A 22127-nucleotide genomic window follows, 5' to 3' on the forward strand; every position below is an offset into this window, starting at 1 on the left:
CGCTGTTTCCTCCTGATTTATAGTCTTTTCTTTGTAGTAAATAAGAAGCTGAACTCATACATGCATGTATCACTACAGTTATTCTGCTTTAAGATGTGGAATTAGAAGCTTTAGCCCTTTAACTAACTAACTAACTAACTAACTAACTAACTAATTTAGGCCTGAAACTGTTGGACCTTCAATTCTCGTGTTATGTGAAAATGTTTTCTTTTCTCAGCCTTAATATAAAAAAACCTTAAAAACGTATTATTCTAACTTTTCAATCAGAACAATAAAAGAAAAATCCATTAAAAATGTTTCAATCTGTTTTTATTGATCTACAAAATTATATTACAGGCTCCAATTAACTTTATTATGCATTTAAAAGCAAAAATATCCAGTAGTTTTATTTTTCTGTGGAAGTATTCTGATTATTATTAATAACCAATCAAACCAATTGAATAAAAATCAGTTTAGAAAATTAAAAACAAGAAAATAAACAATGGCTTCATGTTTTTATTTGGTTTTATTGCTCTTTACAAAATAAAGGATAAATTAGAATATTAGACACTTAAAGCAACAAACATGCAGTAATTTTATTCCCCTGTGGTTTTATTGTGAATGATTATTATTAATAACCATCTGATTCCCTGAACCGTCACATTTATGAATCTGTGTGGAAAGAAACTGAAGAACATCTGAAGTCATATTAAGTATTTTTGGTGATAATTACATTTTTGTTTTTCATTTAATTTTTCATGTCATTTTTAAAGCAAACAGAGAAAATCAGCATCACGTTTTTTGATCAGTTGCCATTTTTTGACACTTCAAGACTTTTGAAGTTTTTGTTTTTTATTGAAAACATAAAATAAAGTTCATTTATTAAAGCTAGCAAAATGAAAATTCAGAAAAAATCTTACAATTTTATCAGAAGCCATTTTTTGGCAGCCAAAAAAATAATTCTCAATTTTCTAAAGTATTTTTTTAAATAAATAATAAAATGACATTTATATTGTTATGTTTGGTGAATGCAAAAGTAAATGATGGCATTCATTAAAAAATAAAACTTGTCTCGCTGTGCAATACTTCTAGGTAATTTAAATCAAACTGATGTTTTGGAGACACAAAGTAAAGAAAACCAGAACCAAAATATTCACTTCAACCTCAGAAAACTCAGACGATTCAAACATGAAGTGGATAAATGAGTAGAACCGGAACCGGGCTGCCGGTTCCGGTTCTACTCCAGCAGGCGCAGGTTGTCCTCGCTGTAGTCGTGCGGGTCTCCCTGGAAGGGCAGGCGGGGGGGGTGGTTACAGATCCCCATGAGGAAGATGATGACGGTGCCGAAGGTCATCACCGGGGTGATGAGGAAGAGGCAGAGCCGGTCCACCGTTCGGGCGATGCCGCTCCAGTTGTCCTTCTCCTGCGAACACAGAACATCTGGATCTAGATTCTACTGTTGCGGCGGGCATAGATCTATGATCCTAGATCACCTCAGCTCCTGCAGCAGCACCAGGAGAAAGAAACATAATTAAACTGAAATTAACAGAAATTAAACTTCTGCTGCAGCTAAACTCATTTTTTTGTATTTTTCATAACTTTGAAATTTTTATTTTAATCATTTTTCCAGATAAATGCTAAAACTCTCGTTTACTCAGCTGTTTTGTAACTTTCAGTTGATTAAGGATGTTGGAGTTTTGCTGATCGACTGTAGAGCTGATTTGGTTTCTGTCTCCTGGTGTTCGTCTCCTCTCACCTCGTTGTAGTCGTTCTTGTCTCTCATGTGTTGGACGATGTAGTTCGCTCCGTCCACCGCCGGCTTCATCTCCCCGTACAGCTGATCCATCGCTCCGTCGCTTTCCACCGGCTTCAACACTGAACACACACAGCCTGTCAGTGCCCCTGCTGACCCACCTCCCGGTTCTGCCTGGTTCTGTCTGGACGTACCTGAGGCCGGCGTGGGCCGTTTGGACAGTCCGTGTCTCTCTGACTGCCTCTCAAACATCAGCTCACTGCGGGACTTGATGCTGTAATATTCCTCGGCTGCAGCGATGTATCCCACCGAGCTGGATCGCCGTGGCAACGCTCCGTCCCACGCCGGCTCGTCGTCCGCTGGCTGGGCCATGTGGAGGATCCGGGGCAACCGCTCCAGGAAAAACTGGACAAAAAGTTGATTAATATTCATTTAATGTTAAAATCCAAATGAAGAGACTTTAAAATCCTGCAGTTAGTTTCTAATCACTGGACTTAAAGAACCAGAACCAAACATGGAGACGCATTCAGCTTCTATGCACCATAAATCTGGAACAAACTCCGGTCCAGTTTGTTCATCCTAAACTTTTAGGATGAATTGGTGTTATTATTGTAGCACAAAAATAATCATATATTTTTAAAATATGTAATGAAGCTTAAATAAATGTGCAGGTTGTCATGGTTATGCAGGTCAAACAAGCTGTACACTGCAAAAACACAAAATCATTTTTAGTGAAAATAACTTAGTCTAAGTTATTAGTCTGCTCACTGCAAATCTTTTTCATTTTATCAACAAGGACAGCAACGTGATCATCGCTTCAGAAGAACAGGCTCAAGGATTTCTGACTAGGATGGAACCGCTGGCTTATCAGGAACAAACAGTTTCAAAAACAGCTGATACATCGACTGGAGGCGGAGCGACTGGTTCCCTTCCTCCTTCTCCCCTCCCTCTCTGCTCACCCACTCATTCACAGGATTCACAAGATACACATGGAGAAATGTCTTCTGGACCGGAGTTTCTTAAATTTACAGATGGAATGAATCAGCAGGTTGTACTGGGGACGTCGCTCCTTAGCGCTCACGTAGCAGACCTCACTTCATTTAAGCCACCTGACTCTAACTTCCCAGAGGATCCATCACTCTGCGTTTCTGAGGTCTGAGGCCGGGGTCCAGACTTTATCTTTACGCCCTTCTTGCTCCAGAATGTGTCTGGCCCCTCGGCACTGCAGAACAGGACATTACCTGTCCGGATCACTACAAGAAAATTTACAAGAAACAGAAACATAAAATATAGGGGACCTAATTCAAACATCAGACTGATCCCCTGCCTAAAGGAACCTCAGACTGAAGATTTCTTGGCCTCCAAGTCACTTAAACTAGCTCTTTTAAATACCAGATCTCTCTGTGCTAAGGCTCTATTAATTAATGATTTCATCACTGAGCATAATATCGATGTTATGTTTCTGACAGAAACATGGTTGAATGATAATAATGAATCGATCGTACTAATTGAATCTGCGCCTCCTAACTACAATTTCTTCAGTGAGAATAGAAAACACAAAAAAGGAGGAGGCGTGGCTTCAATATTTAAGAATACCATAAATTGTAGTAAAATCTCTTTGGGTCACTTCACCTCTTTTGAGTATCTTGGAATTGAGGTTAAAGGCCACAAATGAACTTTGACAGTAACTTTATACAAAACTCCAACTTTTGTGGAAAATTTTTTTACTGACTTGAATGAGCTTCTATCTCTCATATGTATTGATTATGATTGTTTATTAATTGTTGGTGATTTCAACATTCATGTTGACAACCCCCAAGACAGAGGGGCAAAAAAGCTCGCTAATATTTTAGAGACTTTTGGTCTAACACAACATGTCAAACAAGCAACACACACTCAAGGACACACACTGGACCTGGTTATCAGTAAGGGTGTGAATATTTCCTATGTCTCTGTAAATGATGTCGCCTGTCGCATCACTTCCTGTTATCTTTGAAAGTTCTTTATCTTTTAACCCACTTGGACAAACAGCAACCATCACAAAACGTTCTCTCACTGAAAACACAGCAGAAACTTTTAATCAAATCTACTCTTCTTCCTCACCCTTAAGCTGTAATGATGTAGATAAGTTGGTAAATGATTTTCAGTCTAAAGTCTCAGATATTATTGATTCCATTAAAATGAAGGTTGTCCATCCATCCATCCATCCATTTTCTGTTCACCCTTTGTCCCTAATGGGGTCGGGAGGGTTGCTGGTGCCCATCTCCAGCTACGTTCCAGGCGGGAGGCGGGGTACACCCTGGACAGGTCGCCAGTCTGTCGCAGGGCAACACAAAGACATACAGGACAAACAACCATTCACACACACACACACCCCTAGGGAGAATTTAGATAGACCAATTAACCTAACAGTCATGTTTTTGGACTGTGGGAGGAAGCCAGAGTACCCGGAGAGAACCCACGCATGCACAGGGAGAACATGCAAACTCCATGCAGAAAGACCCCAGCAGGGAATCGAACCCAGGACCTTCTTGCTGCAAGGCAACAGTGCTACCAACTGCGCCACTGTGCAGCCAAAATGAAGGTTGTGTCTGGTAAAAAGAAATCTCCATGGAGAAATGCACAAACAGTTAGATCTGCAAGACAACTCTGCCGTAGGGCAGAACGAAAATGGCGTAAAACTCAACTTCACGTTCATTGTGACATCTATAAAGAAAGTCTACGTAACTATCACTCAACACTAAAACATGCAAGAGAGGCTTTCTTTGCAGATGTCATAAACAAAAACATTAACAATGCTCCAGCTTTATTTGCAACAGTTGACAGAATCACAAACCCTCCTGTGACGTTACCGCCTGAATTCCAATGTATTGCCGCCTGCAACCAGTTTTCCAGCTTCTTTTCAGAGAAAATTCAAAAAATCAGAGGATTAATCTGAACATCCACTATAAAGTCAGTACCAATGCTGAGCCCAAATAAAACAAATACAGGAAAAATGACCCAATTTCAACTACTTAATTATAAAACCCTACAGGAAATTATAAGTCAAATAAGCTCCAGTTTCTGCTGTCTGGATGTCCTAGATCTATAACTCTAGAACATTTCTTTAAGAAAGTCCTGCCTGTTATTGCTGCTGATCTGATCCAGATAGTAACTCATCGCTCTCGTCAGGCGTTTTCCCCCAGGCTCTGAAAACAGCAGTAATCAAACCACTTATAAAAAAGAACAATCTGGACAAATCACTAATGCAGAATTACAGGCCGACCTCTGACCTCTGACCTCCCATTTATCAGCAAAGTTATTGAAAAAGCTGTGTGTAAACAATTAACTAGCTTCCTAACGATAACCAACCGCTTTGACTCCTTCCAGTCTGGTTTCCATGGTTACCACAGCACAGAGACTGGCCTAGTCAAAGTGTTCAATGACACCCATATAAATACGGACTGTGGCAGAACCACAGTGCTGGTTCTGTTGGACCTCAGTGTTGACCATGACATATTACTGAATCAACTGGAGAGTTGGGTCGGACTCTTCGGTCCAGTGCTTAACTGGTTTGAATCCTACATAAAGAACAGGGATTTCTTTGTTTCAATTGAAAACTTTTCATCAAAGAGGTCAAAGGTCACATGTGGGGTACCCCAAGGTTCAATCCTAGGACCCCTTTTATTCAATATTTATATGCTCCCACTAGCTCAGTTTATAACAGGAAATAATATTAGCTACCATAACTATGCAGATGACACACAGCTCTACATTACGATGTCACCAGGTGACCTTTGACCCCATCTAATCACTGAACAGATGCTTAGAACAGATAAATGTGTGGATGTGCCAAAACCTTCTCCAGTTGAACAGAAACAAAACTGAAGTTATTATTCTTGGACCTAAAGAGGAACGATCTAGAGTTATAGATCTAGAGTTATGGATCTACAGTTATAGATCTAGAGTTATATATCTAGAGTCAATGCACAGCTTCAGTTATTACAACTGAAAACCAGCGATCAGGCCCGAAACCTGGGAGTAGTGATGGATTCTGACCTGAACCTCCAGAGCCACATAAAGACAGTTACAAAGTCGGCCTTCTATCACCTGAAGAACATTTCCAGGATTAAAGGACTAATGTCTCAGCCAGATCTAGAGAAACTCATCCATGCGTTCATCTTCAGTCGTATTGATTATTGCAACAGCGTCTTCACAGGTCTGTCCAACAAATCAATCAAACAGCTGCAGCTGATCCAGAATGCTGCTGCTGGCGTTCTCACTAAAACCAGGAAGATAGAGCACATAACACCAGTTCTAAAGTCCCTCCACTGGCTCCCTGTAGCTCAAAGAATAGACTTTAAAATACTGTTGTTAGTTTATAAATCACTGAACGGTTTAGCACCACAATACATTAAAGATCTGCAGTTGTTGTATCAACCTTCCAGACCTCTCAGGTTCTGGTTCTGGTTCTGCTCTGCATCCCCAGAACCAGAACCAAACGAGGAGAAGCAGCTTTCAGCATCTATGCACCACAAATTTGGAACAAACTTCCAGAAAACTGTAAAACAGCTGAAACACTGACTTCTTTTAAATCTCAACTGAAAACCCACCTGTTTAGGATTGTATTTGAAATGTAATCAATTACAAACTTATTGATGGAACTTGACTTAATGATTGATTCTATGTTGCTTTGTGTTTCTGTGTTTGATATGATGTAAAGCACTTTGAAATGTCTTGCTGCTGAAATGTGCTATACAAATAAAATTTGATTGATTGATTGATTGATTGATTGATTGATTGATTGATTGATAAAAGTAACTTTTCAGCAAGATATAGAGGTTTGTTTTAAGTCAATAATTCTTTAATAATAATGAAATCCACTAGCAGATTATTTCACTTCTGCATCACAGAAACTGGAAGAAACTGAAAATCAGCCGAAACACTGATCTCCTTTAAATCAAGGCTGAGAACCCAACTGGGTTGAGTTACTTTAGAACCGTAATAAATGAAACATTTATCAACATTTATTGATGATTTTGATGACGACAATCATCAAAATGTAATGTTTGTTTCTGACTCGCTGATGTTTTTATGACGTTTTATTTTTGTGTTTTTACCAATTAAAGCTGAAACACAAATAAACTGATAGATAACAAGACATTTTATACGTTAAATAATCAACCAGCAGAACTAGGAGTTTAGTTTCTTTCATCAATATAAATCAAATGAACTTTATTGATTTAGTTTTTGGTTTCCTGACTTCTTGTCCTCCATTTATTCTCCGACTACTTTTCTCTGGTGAACTTCAACTTCTCCATTCTGTCCTTTCTTTTTCTCTTTCCTGCATTCAGCTCCAGTTTGTCCGTCAGTGTGTGTGAAATGAGAACCATCAACTCTATTAAATGTTGTGATTTTTCCGCTCTTCACCTTCTTGGTCCATTCAGACATGACGTGTGTGCTGGGCGTCCTGAAGTGCAGGTTGAGAACGACGACACAGTTCAACACGACGATGGTAACGAGAACCATGATGAACATCAAATATCTGAGGAAAAACATCAAATGAGAAAGGTAAACTGACTTACAGTTGACTTTTCAGCAACATATACAAGTTTGTTTTAAGTAAATATTTCCTTAATATTGATAAAAAAACAAAAGTTATAGTTCCACTGCTAAATTATTTCACTTATAAGATGGAAAATGTTTTGTTATCCATCAACAAGGCAGTTCAAAGTGCTTTACTTCATAAAAACATTTTAAAAATCCATAAAAACATCATTCAGTCACTAATTAAGAAAGAAATGTTACATATTGATGTAATGTTTGATCAAAACCATCAACACTCATTAAATATGTTGGTTAATGTTTCACTTTTTACGGTTCTAAAGTAACTCAACCAGTTTTTCAGCCTTGATTTAAAGGAGATCAGTGTTTCGGCTGATTTTCAGTTTCTTCCAGGTTTCTGATGCAGAAGTGAAATAACCTGCTAGTGAATTTCATTATTATTAAAGAGTTATTGACTTAAAACAAACCTCTATATCTTGCTGAAAAGTTACTTTCAAGTTAGTTTCAGTCATTTTTTGCAGTAAAATCTAAACCAAAAATACTTGGTAAAATTTTGTGTTTTTGCAGTGAAATGCAAATTTATTTCTAGGTCCAGTTTAATCTTTGTTACAACTTTTATTTAAATGATTTTAAATAAACAAAAACACTTTCAGCTCATCCTGAAAGCTTAGGAAGTCCTGGACTGAAAGTAAGTTAAAAAATATGTTTTTAAAAAATTATTTAAGGACAATCAGGAACTCTAAAGTGTTTGTTCTTGTAGGTATTGAAAAATAAAATGACTTTTTTCCTACTTGACTATGAGGGGGACGGACATGGACGTCTCCGGCAGCCGCTGGGAAATCAGCAGCAAGAAGACAGACTGAGCCAGCAGGACGGAGATGGACAGCGTCATCTTCTCCCCACCTGAAGAAAAATCACAAAACTTCATCCTCACCTAAACACCAAAACACTAAACTTCAGATCTGTAGCGCTGAGTTTAACCAGATGGAACCAAAACCGTTTACAAGTTTGACAAGTCCTAACACTTTATTACGAAGGGGTTTAAATGAAGACTAGCATAATCCTGTTAACACATGAAGGAGACGTCATGAATGTTTACAGCTGTTTTTATTCGGTAAATAATGACATTTTAATGCAAAGTTGTGTTGAAAGTTGCCTTAAAATCCACTAAGTGTCAACTATAATAATATTTTAATGCAAAGTTGCATTAAAAGTGAATTTAAAACTCATTAAAAGTGTCAACTTTGCTTTATTTGGTAAATAATGACATTTAATTTCAAAGTTGTATTAAAACTTGCATTAAAGGTGCATCAAAAGTGTCAATTATAATAATATTTTCATGCAAAATGAATTAAAAGTTAAATTAAAATCCATTAAAACTATCGACTTTGCTTTATATGGTAAATAATCTTATTTTAATGCAATGTTAAGTGAAAACTTCCATTTAAAAAGTATCAGTGTTGCTTTATTCAGCAAATAAAGACATTTAATTCAAAACTTCCATTAAAATCCATTAATGTGTCAATTTTATATTAAAAGTATAATTATTTACCAAATAATGCAAAGTTGATGCTTTTAATGCAGGTTTTAAAGCAACTTTGCATTAAAATGTAATTTTTTTTATTGACTGAAGCTCCATGACAGTCAACACTTCCTGTTCCTGACAGGAAGTCATGTCCGTCTACGTACAGACCTTCAGAATAAAGTTTAATCTAGCTACTAACAACAGATCTTCTGCAAATCTTCCAGCTTTGCAGAAGAGTCTTTCCTCTGAGTGACCTCTGAGTGACCTCTGAGTGACCTTCAGAGTTTGTAAAGCAGCTGCGGTTCAGTACTGACTGTCAGCAGGCAGGTAGTAGACCAGCGAGGCCAGGAAGGAGATGAGCACACAGGGGATGATGATGTTGACGATGTAGAAGAGCGGCTTGCGTTTGATGACCAGGTAGAAGGTGATGTCCTGGTGCTTGTTGCTCTCCATGGGAATGTGCTTGTAGCCGTTTCTCTTGGCCGGCCGGTGGATGATCTCCCACTCGCCGTTTTCTGCAGGCACAAACTTTACGTCATCAGCTCCTAATTTACACATTATTCTCAATCTAATCTCCATTTTAATTAATCTAAGGATTTTAATTACATTTTGATCGTTTAAAAGCAAAAATATGACTTTGTTTGCCTTTCTCTGTGACAGAATATTTCTAATTTAACCGATATCAGGTTAAAGAAAAAGCTCTGGATGTAAATGTGAAGATATTTTGGTTATTGTGTCAGATAAGATTCGTGTTTTTCAAATGTTTAGCAGAGAAATTTGTGTTCTAGAATGTGAGTTTCTTCAGAGACAAACTGTTGCATCCTCAGTGCACTAAGGAGCGTTATCACAGATCCTTCCTGTCACTCAATATGTTCATGTTTTCATTACCAAGTTTTACCAAAGAGCCAAACCAAGTTTATCCAGAAACTTTTACTGAAAAGTCGACTTTGTAGCAACCAAATCCGCTCTTACTCTTTCTTAAATTTAGCTAAATGTAGCAGATGCTTTGAAACAGAGTCGCCCAGATCCTGTTCTTATAACAGAAAATAAATGTATTCAATAGAGCCCAAAACAAACTGAAAACTAGAAACATTTATTTTAATACAACATGCAGAATTAAAGCAGTTGTACGTAATAAATTTATGCCAAAAACCTTTGAAATTTTCTACAAAAACTGTAGAAAATTTTCTTTTGAAATTTTTTCTGGAAGATTTCTGAGATTAAGCACAAAATTTCTGAGTTTTTGGTGGAAATTTTATTTTCTTCTTTCTACAAAAGCCTTGAAACACCGTCGTAAAAATCACTTTCAAGTTTTGGATCTACAATAAATATCGGGCCTGATTTGGGTTGGGGGGGTTTGGCCTGTGTTTACGATTGAGTCTAAAATTTTGACGGTCAGGGCAGAAAGTTTGGACGCCCCGGGTTGAAAGGATAAAACAGTTGCCTGTGAAGCTGGCCGGGTCGATGATGATCCACTCCACGGTGTGCGTGTGAGTTTCGTTCCCGTCTTTCTTCAGCAGCATCTTGATCTCTTTGGCGTTGTAGGTCAGGGAGCTGCAGAAACACACAGAGCGTTTACCCCTCCCGACCTGCAGGAGGCGCCGTTTCATGGCCACCTACGTGAACTTGAGCGTGCAGTTCTGCCAGTCGAAGGGGAAGTAGTTGACGTTGATGGAGCAGGAGGAGCGGAAGATGGCGGGAGGCAGCCAGTAGCAGAGACCAGACGGATCCACCAGGACGTTGCTGTAGTAGGCAACCTGGAACTGGGCGTCGTTACTAAACACAGGGAACGATGACGTCACGATGACATCACTGCCATCAGATAAACTACTCATACTCCGTCCCACAACACGCACTATTAAAAATATGTACTATTTATTTATTCAACGAGTTTTGGCACTTATGAAACATACAGAACATCTTGACAATAATTAACCTTCAGGGTATAAAATGAAAAATAAAATAAAATTTTACTTGTCTAAACTCAAGTGAACTAGAAACTTGACAAAAATAATGTTCATCTATACTTTGTTGCTAATATTCTATAGTAAAACTAGTTTGTCAAACAAAATGGCCGCCTTGTGTGTGCTGACGTCACTCTGAGAGTGCGTTGGGGAAAAAATAACAATTATTATTATTATTAATTATTATTAACAATTCAAATTATTAACAATCTTCAAACAACAAAACTTTGTTTAATGGGTTTATTTGACCTGATTTGTATAAAATAAAGTTTTACTTGTTTTCCAGGACGATCTCCGGCAGCCACACCATGCTGGGCGGCAGGCGCAGCATCTCGATGCCGTCGAACTCGCTGGCGTTCCACGACAGCCGGTAGTCGGTCCATGTCTGCGTCAGAGAAACGCAGATCAGAGCGGAGGTTTGGTTTGATTAAAAAATAAAAAAACATTCTGACGTACGTGATCGATCCACACGTTGGTCAGCAGCGTCTCGTCTACTTCTTTCTAGAGAAGAAGAGACAAAAACTACATCATATAAGAAACATGGTAGTGGCAGCATCATGCTGCAGCTGTAGGAGGGAGAGAACAGATGCATGCCACACTTTTCAGATAGGGCTGCAACTAACGGTTCCTTTAGTAATTGATTATTTTGATGATTAATTGATTAATCGGATTTTTAAAAAATCAGCCTGTTTTACAGATTTTTTGTTTAACCGCTTAAACTTTTTTATCCAGTATTAAAAATGCATTAAAAGATTCAAATAAACAAATAATTCAATTTCTTTTTGCAATAACAGAATTCCTTTAGTGCCATTATGTGTCAAACTCAAGGTGCGGGGGCCAAATCTGGCCCTCAGCAGTTTTTTATGTGGCCCTCTAGACTCTCCAGTTTTTCACGTCACAAAAAATGAACAGATCTCTGCATTTTTTTACACTAATTCATAACTTGGAATTTATTGCAAATATTCTGAAAAATGGTCAAAACCTTTGGGTTTAAGTGACTGCTAACTCCTGCCTGCAGGTGGCAGTGTTTCTTACTTTTACCACACTGCTGCCTCGGCCTTATTGGACATCAGACATGATCGACACGCCGAGTAACAAGAAGTTATATTTATACATCAACACAAACAATGTAAAATTCCTAGCAAATATTTTTGAATCTGTGATTTTAATTGCAAAAAAGAATCAGAAAAACAATCTTTAAATCCTGATATGTGTTTTTAAGAATGTAGAGACCGCTATTTATTGATAGGTGAACAGTTTGTTAATGGTTTTATCACTTTATCTTCCTGGCCCACAAAGATATTCATGATCTTATTACGGCTGAAAATGAAAATGAGTTTGAATCTGAACCAGGTGAAGATAAATCTGCTGCTTGAGGGATTTTGGGTAAAACCTTACAGACAAAGGCATTTTAATTTAAAAGGCTAATCGTATATATACTGTACAGCTTTGGCTTAATTGCTGCTCTGAGGGTGTTATTTTCTCAGCCATTTATAAAGTCTGCATGCTCCAGTAAACGATGAACCAAATCTGAATCAATAACTGGTTCATCCGGATTCATCGACTTCCAGATAAAGGTGATTTTTGCCTAAAGAATCCAGGAAGTGGCAGGTTTTCTACCAGAGAGATGAGGTTGGAGAGCGTCAGCGCCAGGTAAACGTCCACCACCTCCTGCTGCTTCTTCACGGGTCGCAGCTCCTTGTTGTATCCTTTCTCCACGAACAGGTGGTTGATCAGACGCTCCTCCTCGTTGCGGCACAAACACTCTGACACAGAAACAGATTCAAGACGAAAACGTTAGCGTCATAAAGCTAACTGTGCAGAAACACTTGAGGGAAACTCTTAAGACTTTATTTCTTTTAAAAAGTTATTCATGAACCTTTGACCTTAATGACCTTCACTAACAGAAAGGAGAAATATTGAAAGAGTTCTGCACTGTGATGCTGCTTGGCGACTAATGATCAACAAATCATCCTAACCAGAGGAGAACTAGCAGCTGCGCTCTGGTTACAGTAAAGATACTTCAACATGTTTTTACTCAAGTAAAAGTAAAAAGTATTTGGTAAAAAGTTTACTGGACTGAGTAACGGGTCGAATTGTTAATCATTTAATATTTAAACATTATAAAAGCTTATAAAACTTTAATAAAACCTGCAGTGTGTTTCTGTCTGCTGGACTTTTGGTTAAAACATAAAGGAACCGTTTGGAGCGTCGGTCCGTCACAGCAGGAGGGAGACGGGTCCGGTTTCAGCGGCTGGAGGCCAAAGCTGAGACAGCAGGGATTAATACCAGCAGAACCGACCGGAACCACCGGACCTAACAGAACCAACCAGGAATGAACAGAACCAACAAAACCAAACAGAACCAACCGGAACCAACAGGATCCAGCAGAACTAACAGAACCAACCAGGAATGAACAGAACCAACAAAACCAAACTGAACCGACTGGAACCAGCAGAACTAACAGAACCAGCAGAACCAACCAGAACCAACCAGGAATGAACGGAACCAACAAAACCAAACAGAACCGACTGGAACCAGCAGTACCAACAGAACCGACTGGAACCAGCAGAACTAACAGAACCAACCAGGAATGAACAGAACCAACAAAACCAAACCAAACTGACCGGAACCAGTAGAACAAACAGAACCAACCGGAACCAGCAGGAACCATCAGAACCAACCAGGAATGAACAGAACCAACAAAATCAAATGGAACCAGCAGGAACTAACAGAACCAGCAGGAACCGACCGGTATCAACAGAACCAAAAATACCAACATTTCCACTGAACTTCATGTTTTGCTTCGTCTGATGATGTAATCTGTACATTTTAAATGATTAATAATCTGATCAGTACTTCAGTACTTCAGTACTTCAGTACTTTTTACCAAATACTTTTTTCCTCCTGAGTATTTTCTTGGATGAAAGTTTTTTGCTTTTACTTCAGTAAAATATTTCTACTCTTGTGATTTTTTGGATATTCTTTCCTCCTCGGTTACAACAAACATGATCATTTGCTGGTATTTTAGTATTTTATTCTGTTCATTCCTCGTTGGTTCTGTTTGTTCTGCTGGTTCCGGTTGGTTCTGTTTGTTCTACTGGTTCCGGTCAGTTTGGTTTGGTTTTGTGATCATTTGCTGGTATTTTAGTTTAGGAACATTTAGTTTTCATCAGTTTTTCTGCTGTTTACGTTTCAGTTTTATTGAAAACATCTGAAAACTGATAGATTTTTTTTCTATGAAAAAGCAAAAATATTTTTGCTTATTTTTGTGGCCAATTTTTTCTGCTAATATCCTATTAAGTTTATAAATAAAAGCTCCTTAAAATGTGAAACTGATGAAGGTTTTGTTTTCTCTTAGTTTTTTTAACAGAAGAAAATGTTTGGATGGAAATGTGCAGAACACTGCAAAAACACAAAATCTTACTAAGTATTTTTGGTTTAGTTTCTGGTGCAAATATCTTATTACAGCTGAAATAAGACAAAACTAAATTACAAGTAACTTTTCAGCAACACATAGGAGCTTGTTGTAAGTCAATATTTCCTTAATATTGATTTTAAAAACGTTCTAGTTCCATTGGCAGATTGTTTCTCTTATAACTCGGTAAGATTTTGTGTTTTTCCAGTGAAATGTTTTCATTTCTTTAGAAGCAACACTGAGCCATTCTGGAACTGAAGCAGAAATAAATCTTTGATAGAAAGCAGATCGCAGCTGGAGGTGAACTGACCTGAGGAGAAGAGCGTCAGCAGCAGCAGGGCGACCAGCGCAGCTCGCTGCAGCTCCATGGCGGACCGCCTGACTGGACCAGAACCCGCTCTGCCCGCCGACCTTCACGCAGGAAACTCCGTGAGTGACAAGCAGCAGCTGCAGAAACACAGAGGGCAGAAAATAGAAAAGCGACAACAGGCTGCCGGACCGGCACCTCTTCTCCTTACGGGAAGCAGAACGAGACGAGCCGGAAACACGCAGAACATTCCCAGGATTTATTTATTTAGCCTGCAGAACTGGGGTGTTGAAACAAATATGACTGCACTGTGTTTACGACACTGCTGAAATTGATTATATTTACATTTAATCTGATTTATTGCAACAAAACTGGAGTATTGATTCTCTAAAAAAGGCAGCTGCTGAAAGAGCAACAGCTGCAGGATCGCTGCCGGCTAGTCTGAAGGAGCTGAATGAAACATTCACCAACATGTTTCACGTTGACACTCCATAAAATGTCGTGTTTGCCAGATTTCTCAATTGTTGACTGTGTGGTGTCTCTTGTATTTTTGTGTTTTTAGGACATAAATCACGTTGAACTCCCTTGTTGTTGAAATGTGCGACACAAATAAACTGGATCCTCTGTGAGGAAACACAGTGCTGCGTCTGCAAGGCGACTCCAGAACCAGACGGTCCACAGGCCTTCTCAAACTGAACTGCAGTGCTAAGCTAATTATTTTCCTCTGAGTTTTGCACACACACGTTTTCTCATGAGAGGATTACATTTTATCAAGATTCAAAGAAATACATGTTAAAGAATTTGGTCAGAAGTTTGGACTTTGTGTTAAACTGCAGCGTTTTACTTCCAACTCACAGCCGTTACTTCATAACACAGATCTGTTTGTACCGAGATATTTCATTTTCAACCGTCTAACGTTTGGTTTTCATTCATTGGGGCCATAGCAATGCATAAGCACATGCATTGCAACATGGACTTGCACCATGGTGCAAGTCCATGTTGGTAAACATTCTTGTCAATCTTCTCATGCTATTGATTACATTGCAGCTTTCTTTAGCATTGATGCTAATTTCTAGCATCAGAACCCTGGGTCCAAACCGACTGGCACACTTTGGCAGACCCCGGTTAAATTTCTTCAGGAATTTTCTAGTTAGTGTTTATTATCTATTTGCTGAAACTGACTGGCTAATAAACCGTTGATTGAGTTCTGCTGATGAAGCGTCTGGACTCACGAGCTGAAAAAACCGCAGTCAGACTTTGTTGCGGAGCGTCTCTCCAGTTCCCCTTTCATGAGTTCCTCTTTCTCTAAGATAAAATTAATGGCTTAGTCTTCAAAGAAATGATGAGGATGAGAGGAGGTGTGTGAAAAACAGAAAAATAGCAGAATATATGGTTATGTCCATATAATCTACATTTGCTAGACCTGCCACAATAAACAATAAATCAATTAATCACGTGATGAATTAAAATTAGATCAATAATTTCCATTTGCATGATTTATCGTTTTTCTCTTTCTACCACAGTCTGGATGATAAAAGTCTTTGTGCTGTTTTGGTCTCAACTAGTTTCTTTTTTCTGAAGTTGACTCTGTGTTTCGTTCACAGGTTTCAGGATTCATTTTATTTGTTGTTTCTGTTGTTTTGTTTGTTTATTGAGGATATTTAAAATGTCTTCCAGTTCCAGTGGTAAATGTCGATTAGAATTTAAAGTTTATTGATCTTTGAGAACGTGTTCTTGCATTATTATGCGATTGTTTCTATTATATTCCTTGAAAATGGTCTCAAAACAGCAACATTGTGGTTTATCTCAGCTGTAACGTCTCGTACTGACAGAACCATCTGCTGCATGACCTTGAAGATCTTGAAGTTTTTAATCTGCAAACAGTATTGAAATGTTTGCTGGTCCAATTCTGCAAGCAGCAAATGTCACATGTAAAACATTTCTTAAATGTTGATCTATTATCATGTCTATTGTGACAAAAGTATAAAAAACACATTATTTGTTTTTTTTTTCTATACAAACTATGTCTAAGAAAAGAAACTTTCATTGATTAATTGAAATCAACCTGATAATTCATGTTTTGTTGTATTAAATCAGAACAAATTTAAAACACACCAGCAAGTCCAGCTCCGACTGACAGAAAAACAGGAAGACGACTTGTTCAGACTTGTGGTCTAGTCAAAGTCTGGCATGTATTGAGTCTACATGCGGTTCAAACAGGAAAACCCCAAATGTGGCTGAATAAGAACAGTTCTGCAGAGCAAAGTGGGTCAGAATCCCAGCATGGTGCAGTCAGACACTCAGAGCAAGTCTGCAAACACGCAGCTGCAGTTGCTGCTGATCAACCAGCCTGGACCCAGTTAGAACCAGTGAGACGGCCCAGTTAGAACCAGTGAGACGGCCCAGTTAGAACCAGTGAGACGGCCCAGTTAGAACCAGTGAGACGGCCCAGTTAGAACCAGGACCAATAACCAAATTATTAGACAATCTCTGTTCCACAGTCGTGTGTTTGAACTGGTTTCCTCCTTAATAACAAAAAGCTTCATTTAATTTAAACACTGCATTTTATCTTCATTGTATCATTTTTTTATTAAAGTCCATTTAAACAGTTTGATGACCTGAAACGTTTCCATGTGCATGAAGATCATCTCCAGGTCGCCTCCTGTTAAAGACAAACATCTTCTTTAACATGTCAAATTGAAAGCATTCAAGGGCCACATTTATTTCTACAGATTTTTCTATTTTTATCTCTTTTATAATATTCTAAATAGACAATATTTTAATAAAGCAATGAAATCCAATTTTTGTAGAAAAGGACCAAAATGTAAGCAGTTTCTGCTGTTTAAATAGATCAAATTTTCAAGCATTTGGGGAATTTATTGCTAAACAATGTTCATTAAAGAGAAATGCTTTGTCTCCTACCGAAATAAATAAATATTTTAAGAAGATTTATTTGTAAAAGTGGTGACTAAAAGCTGAGTTGTTGAATTTTGGGCCCAGGACAAACTGGACATCCCTGAAATAAATGTTCTGCAGAATTATTCCATTATCATATTGTATCCAATATTTCTGATCTTGTCTGCAGGTAAGTCATGATGCAGGTTTAGTTCCGCTACACAGAAATGAAGTACTTGAACATGAGAGCCAAATAAGGAAGCGGAACTCGACCTGAACGGAGCTTCCAGGTTGCAGAGGTGGGAACGTCAGTGGCTTCAGATCTGAGCATCAGAGACATGAAGAAGAAAATCACCAGCGTTCTGGCGCTTTCTGCGTTACTGACTCTGACGTGCTTCACCGTGTTTTTACTCCACAGCAAAGACACTTCTTTGGTTTTTCCTTCCGTGCCACAACAGGTGGTGAAAGGAAAGAGCGTTTTTGGAAAGATGATGGATCGTGTTTGGGTAAAGAAGATCCCAGACGTCTCCCGGAAAACAGCAGCGACCTCGGCTCAACCGGCTCCGCCTCTGGATCCGTGTCCCGACTCGCCTCCGTCTCTGGTGGGTCCGCTTCTGGTTGAGTTTAAAACTAATCGCAGTCTGCAGTGGGTCAGGAACCAGCTGGGATCGGTGCTGCAGCAGGGAGGCCGGTACAAACCCCCGGACTGCACCGCACGGCAGAAGGTGAGGCGGCGCCTTAAGACGGGAACGTTCATGAAAATAAATACATGCATTCATAATAAATATATATGCACGATTTCAAAACATGTTGAAGAAAATGTTTTACCGTTTGAAACCAAACATCTCAGTTTTCCAGGTTTTCGGGACATTTTTAAAAAAAAAATCAGTTCATAGTTAAAGTTTCTAAATTACGTTTGGAACCAAAATTACTTCTGTTAAACTTTCCTGAATATGAAAACGTGGAAAACTGAGATGTTTGGTTTGAGATAATGAAACATTATCATGTTCATTATCTCATATATATATATATATATATATATATATATATATATATATATATATATACTACTCACCCAGTAGCCTCTGCTGCTGGGTGAGAAGCTGCAGAGGATGGGTGTCGACGACTCAGTGATCTCCTGGGTGACTGACTACTTGACAGGCAGGCCACAGTTTGTCCGTCTGGGCAGTGTCCTGTCTGATGTGGTGGTCAGTGACGTAGGAGCTCCACAGGGAACTGTGCTTTCTCCCTTTCTCTTCACCCTGTACACCACTGATTTCCAGTACAACTCTGAGTCATGTCACCTACAGAAGTTTTCTGATGACTCAGCGGTTGTCGGGTGTATAGGGGATGGAGGGGAGGGGGAGTACAGGACACTGGTGGACAGCTTTGTGGAGTGGTCTGAGCAGAATCACCTGAGGCTCAACATTAGTAAGACCAGAGAGATGGTGATTGACTTCAGAAGGAAGAAGATACCTTCACGGCCACTAAAGGTCAAAGGGGAAGTGGTGGAGGAGGTGGAGGATTACAAATACCTGGGAGTTGTAATCGGCAACAGACTGGACTGGGCATCTAACACTGACGCTGTGTGCAGGAAGGGGATGAGCAGACTCTATTTTTTAAGGAAGCTGAGATCCTTCAATATGTGCAGCAAGATGTTGGAGACCTTTTATCACAGTGTTGTTGCCGGCGCCATCTTCTTTGCTGCTGTGTGTTGGGGAAGCAGCATCAGAGCCAGCGACTCTAATAGACTGGACAAAATCATCAGGAAAGCTGGCTCTGTACTGGGACTAAGGCTGGAGTCCCTGGAAACTGTGGTGGAGAGGAGGACACTGAAGAAGGTTCTGTCTATTATGGACAATAAACAGCACCCTCTCCACCACATAGTGGACAGACAGCGGAGCACCTTCTCACATAGGCTGCTCCAGCTCCGCTGTCGTAGGGACAGATACAGGAAATCCTTCCTGCCACAGGCCATCTCACTGTACAATAAAAGCTAAATCATTGTTCTGCACTAATCAGTCCAATTTTGCACAACTGCACTGTGGCACACTGCTGTACATATATTTACATATATCTTTGCAAGGACTGCTCTAAGCTGCTTTTTATATTAACAGCATTTTATATTTTTACAATTTATAGCATTTTCTATTTTATTTTCTATTTTTATTTTATCTACAACTACTACTCAGTGGTAGTTGTTATTGTGTCTTGTCTCTATGCTGTAACTGCGAAGTAATTTCCCTGCTGGGATGAATAAAGTACTTCTATTCTATTCTCTTCTATTCTACAGTATATACTGTATATATATATATATATATATATATATATATATATATATATATATATATATATATATATATATATATATATATATATATATACAGTATATATAATTTAATTTAATGAATCTGCCCTTGTGAAAAATAAATATACCAGTATGTTAAATGTTAGCATGCTTGTTGCTAGACTAATCATCAGTATATTTCAGGTTAGTTAACTTGAAGTGATTTATTGTGGAACAACTAATTTTGTGCTTAATGTATTTTAATAGTAATTAAATTATAGAAAATCACAATTTGAAGTGTACTATCACATGCTTTTTTTGGAACCACTAAAGGTATACTTTGTATACCTTTAAGGCTTTTTATACCATATAAATGTGCTATATTTATATTTAAGGTTTACTAAAATATACTATTTGAAAATACTACCAAAAGTACACTTTCAGAAAAGTATTGTTTATATATATTTGTAATATATTTTTTAAATGTGCATTTAAAATAAAAATTTTTACAAATTCATTCAAAGTGTATTTTTAAAGTATTATTTTAGTAACATATTTAATTATATTGCCAGGCCTGTTAGAACTGAATGACTGCTGGTGAGGAAATTCAGACATTTGATCCCAGTCTGTTGGAGTTAGGATGGATCTAAAAGTTGCAGGATGGTAGCTCTGTAGGGCCGGACCGGACCGAACCGGACAGGACCGGACCGGACAGGACCGGACCGGACCTGAGCACCCTCCAGCCTTGTGTGCATTCGAGACATTATGGACCCTGTTACCGGGTAACAGGGTCCATAATGTCTCACTGGCTCTACCAGTTCAAACTCTCCCTGCGTCCATCTTCTAGGTGGCTGTCATCATCCCGTTCAGAAACCGGTATGAACACCTGACCCACTGGCTCTACTACCTCCATCCGGTCCTGATGCGTCAGCAGCTGGACTACGGTGTGTACGTCATCAACCAGGACGGAGACGGAGCGTTCAACCGGGCCAAGCTGATGAACATCGGATTTGTTGAAGCACTGAAGGAATACGACTACGACTGTTTTGTCTTTTCTGACGTAGACCTGGTACCAATAGATGACAGAAACCTCTACAGATGTTCTGACCATCCCAGACATTTATCTGTGGCTATCGATAAATTTAACTACATATTATCCTCAGTAACAGCCTTCGGTGGCGTCTCCCTGCTGACAAAGGAGCAGTTCTCGAAAGTCAACGGTTTCTCCAACACTTTCTGGGGCTGGGGTGGCGAAGACGACGACCTGTACAACAGAATCACCGTAAGAGGAATGTCCATAACTCGGCCGGACGCTGGGATTGCAAAATACAAAATGATCAAACATGGAAGAGACTTGCACAATGAGGTGAATCCAGAAAACGCTGTCAAAACACAAAAAACGGCAGAGAATATTGAGACTGATGGACTAAACTCACTCAACTTTACAGTGAACGAGATTTTGAAGGACGTCTTGTTCACTTTAATCTCTGTGGACGTTCAGGCTCCATCACAGTGACTTAAACACTGGATCTTACTTGAAATGGTGGCAGCTTATGGCTTTGTTCCGATAGGTGTGTGTGTTTTCCTGAACGAGGCCTGGGTTCATTATCTTGGAAAATAACAATCAAGATATGAAAGTGAAAGGTAGCACAAGTTAAATGTATGAACTTTGGTTACCAGAAAGCACAGATACTTTTTACCCAACTGATTTTCTCAGCCAACAAGAAGTCGTTTTTCATGCTGGTTACAAACACAATAACACATATTTATGCATAAATAAGATACTGACTATGTAGTGTTACATTTTTTGTGGTCAGATTCTGTCTGATAAAGATGTGAGTAGCTCGAGAAGAAAGCTCCACATTTGGTATGTTACGGAACAGAGGTGGTTTTTAATGACGTGTTTTGTAGTTCGAAGCTGTTTTACTGTAAAAGGTAAAGAATGTAGGTAGAACAGCAGAACAATGTGAGAATAAGGAGATAATTTAAATGCACAAATAATATGTTGATGTTCTGGCATGTTTTGCTGTTATAGTGTGTTTTTATTCCACCATCCCACAACTTGTGAAAAAATAACCTTTTTCAAAAAATGGCTGCAGGTTCCAATTTTTTTTTTCAGTTTCAAAATAATCAGTTTCCAATCTTTTGGGTTTCTTTTTGAGATAACTTTATGGCACAGATTTAGCTCCATATAAATGTAGGAATTCCTCCACTGATGTCATTTTTGATATTTTCCTAAATTGAGAAGATAATTTCAATTTAATTTCAAGCTAAATTCCCTTTCAGCCAAGTCACCTCAACAAGAGCACAGAAAACACAACTGCAGTGATTCTTGGCAACATTTTTGCTCCCAACCAGTTAGTAATAGGGGCTGGTTAAAAATCAACTCCTATTTGCTTTAGTGGCTGGGCTCTAATGTTAATGTTTCACTTTCTCCGCTGCTGGCAGACAATAA

General features: G+C 38.7%; 2 protein-coding genes across 5 annotated transcripts; one reads left to right on the forward strand and one right to left on the reverse strand.

Moving 5' to 3' along the window:
* Window positions 1-292: 292 nt before the first annotated feature.
* On the reverse strand, window positions 293-17771 carry chrnd (cholinergic receptor, nicotinic, delta (muscle)). Of its 4 annotated transcripts, XM_032551975.1 has the most exons (14): window positions 17659-17771; window positions 14494-17152; window positions 12917-13081; window positions 12386-12531; window positions 11222-11266; window positions 11041-11150; window positions 10422-10577; window positions 10246-10355; window positions 9116-9316; window positions 8068-8179; window positions 7142-7256; window positions 1927-2137; window positions 1736-1854; window positions 293-1402 (listed from the first exon to the last, which is right to left on the reverse strand). In XM_032551975.1, the coding sequence occupies exons 2-14, from the start codon at window positions 14549-14551 to the stop codon at window positions 1217-1219; spliced, it is 1734 nt and encodes a 577-aa protein (XP_032407866.1). In that variant the 5' UTR covers window positions 14552-17152; window positions 17659-17771; the 3' UTR covers window positions 293-1216. The 4 variants fall into 4 exon arrangements, with proteins under 4 accessions (XP_032407866.1, XP_032407867.1, XP_032407864.1 ...); XM_032551976.1 differs by lacking the exon at window positions 12917-13081; XM_032551973.1 differs by lacking the exons at window positions 14494-17152; window positions 17659-17771 and having other exon boundaries at window positions 12917-13978.
* Window positions 17696-21764, forward strand: LOC116712151 (beta-1,4-galactosyltransferase 2-like). Its single transcript, XM_032552044.1, has 2 exons — window positions 17696-18110; window positions 20520-21764. The coding sequence occupies exons 1-2, from the start codon at window positions 17724-17726 to the stop codon at window positions 21186-21188; spliced, it is 1056 nt and encodes a 351-aa protein (XP_032407935.1). The 5' UTR covers window positions 17696-17723; the 3' UTR covers window positions 21189-21764.
* The last annotated feature ends 363 nt before the right edge of the window (window positions 21765-22127 follow it).

This window comes from Xiphophorus hellerii, chromosome 21, assembly GCF_003331165.1.
Source record: "Xiphophorus hellerii strain 12219 chromosome 21, Xiphophorus_hellerii-4.1, whole genome shotgun sequence".
Taxonomy (NCBI): Eukaryota; Metazoa; Chordata; class Actinopteri; order Cyprinodontiformes; family Poeciliidae; genus Xiphophorus; species Xiphophorus hellerii.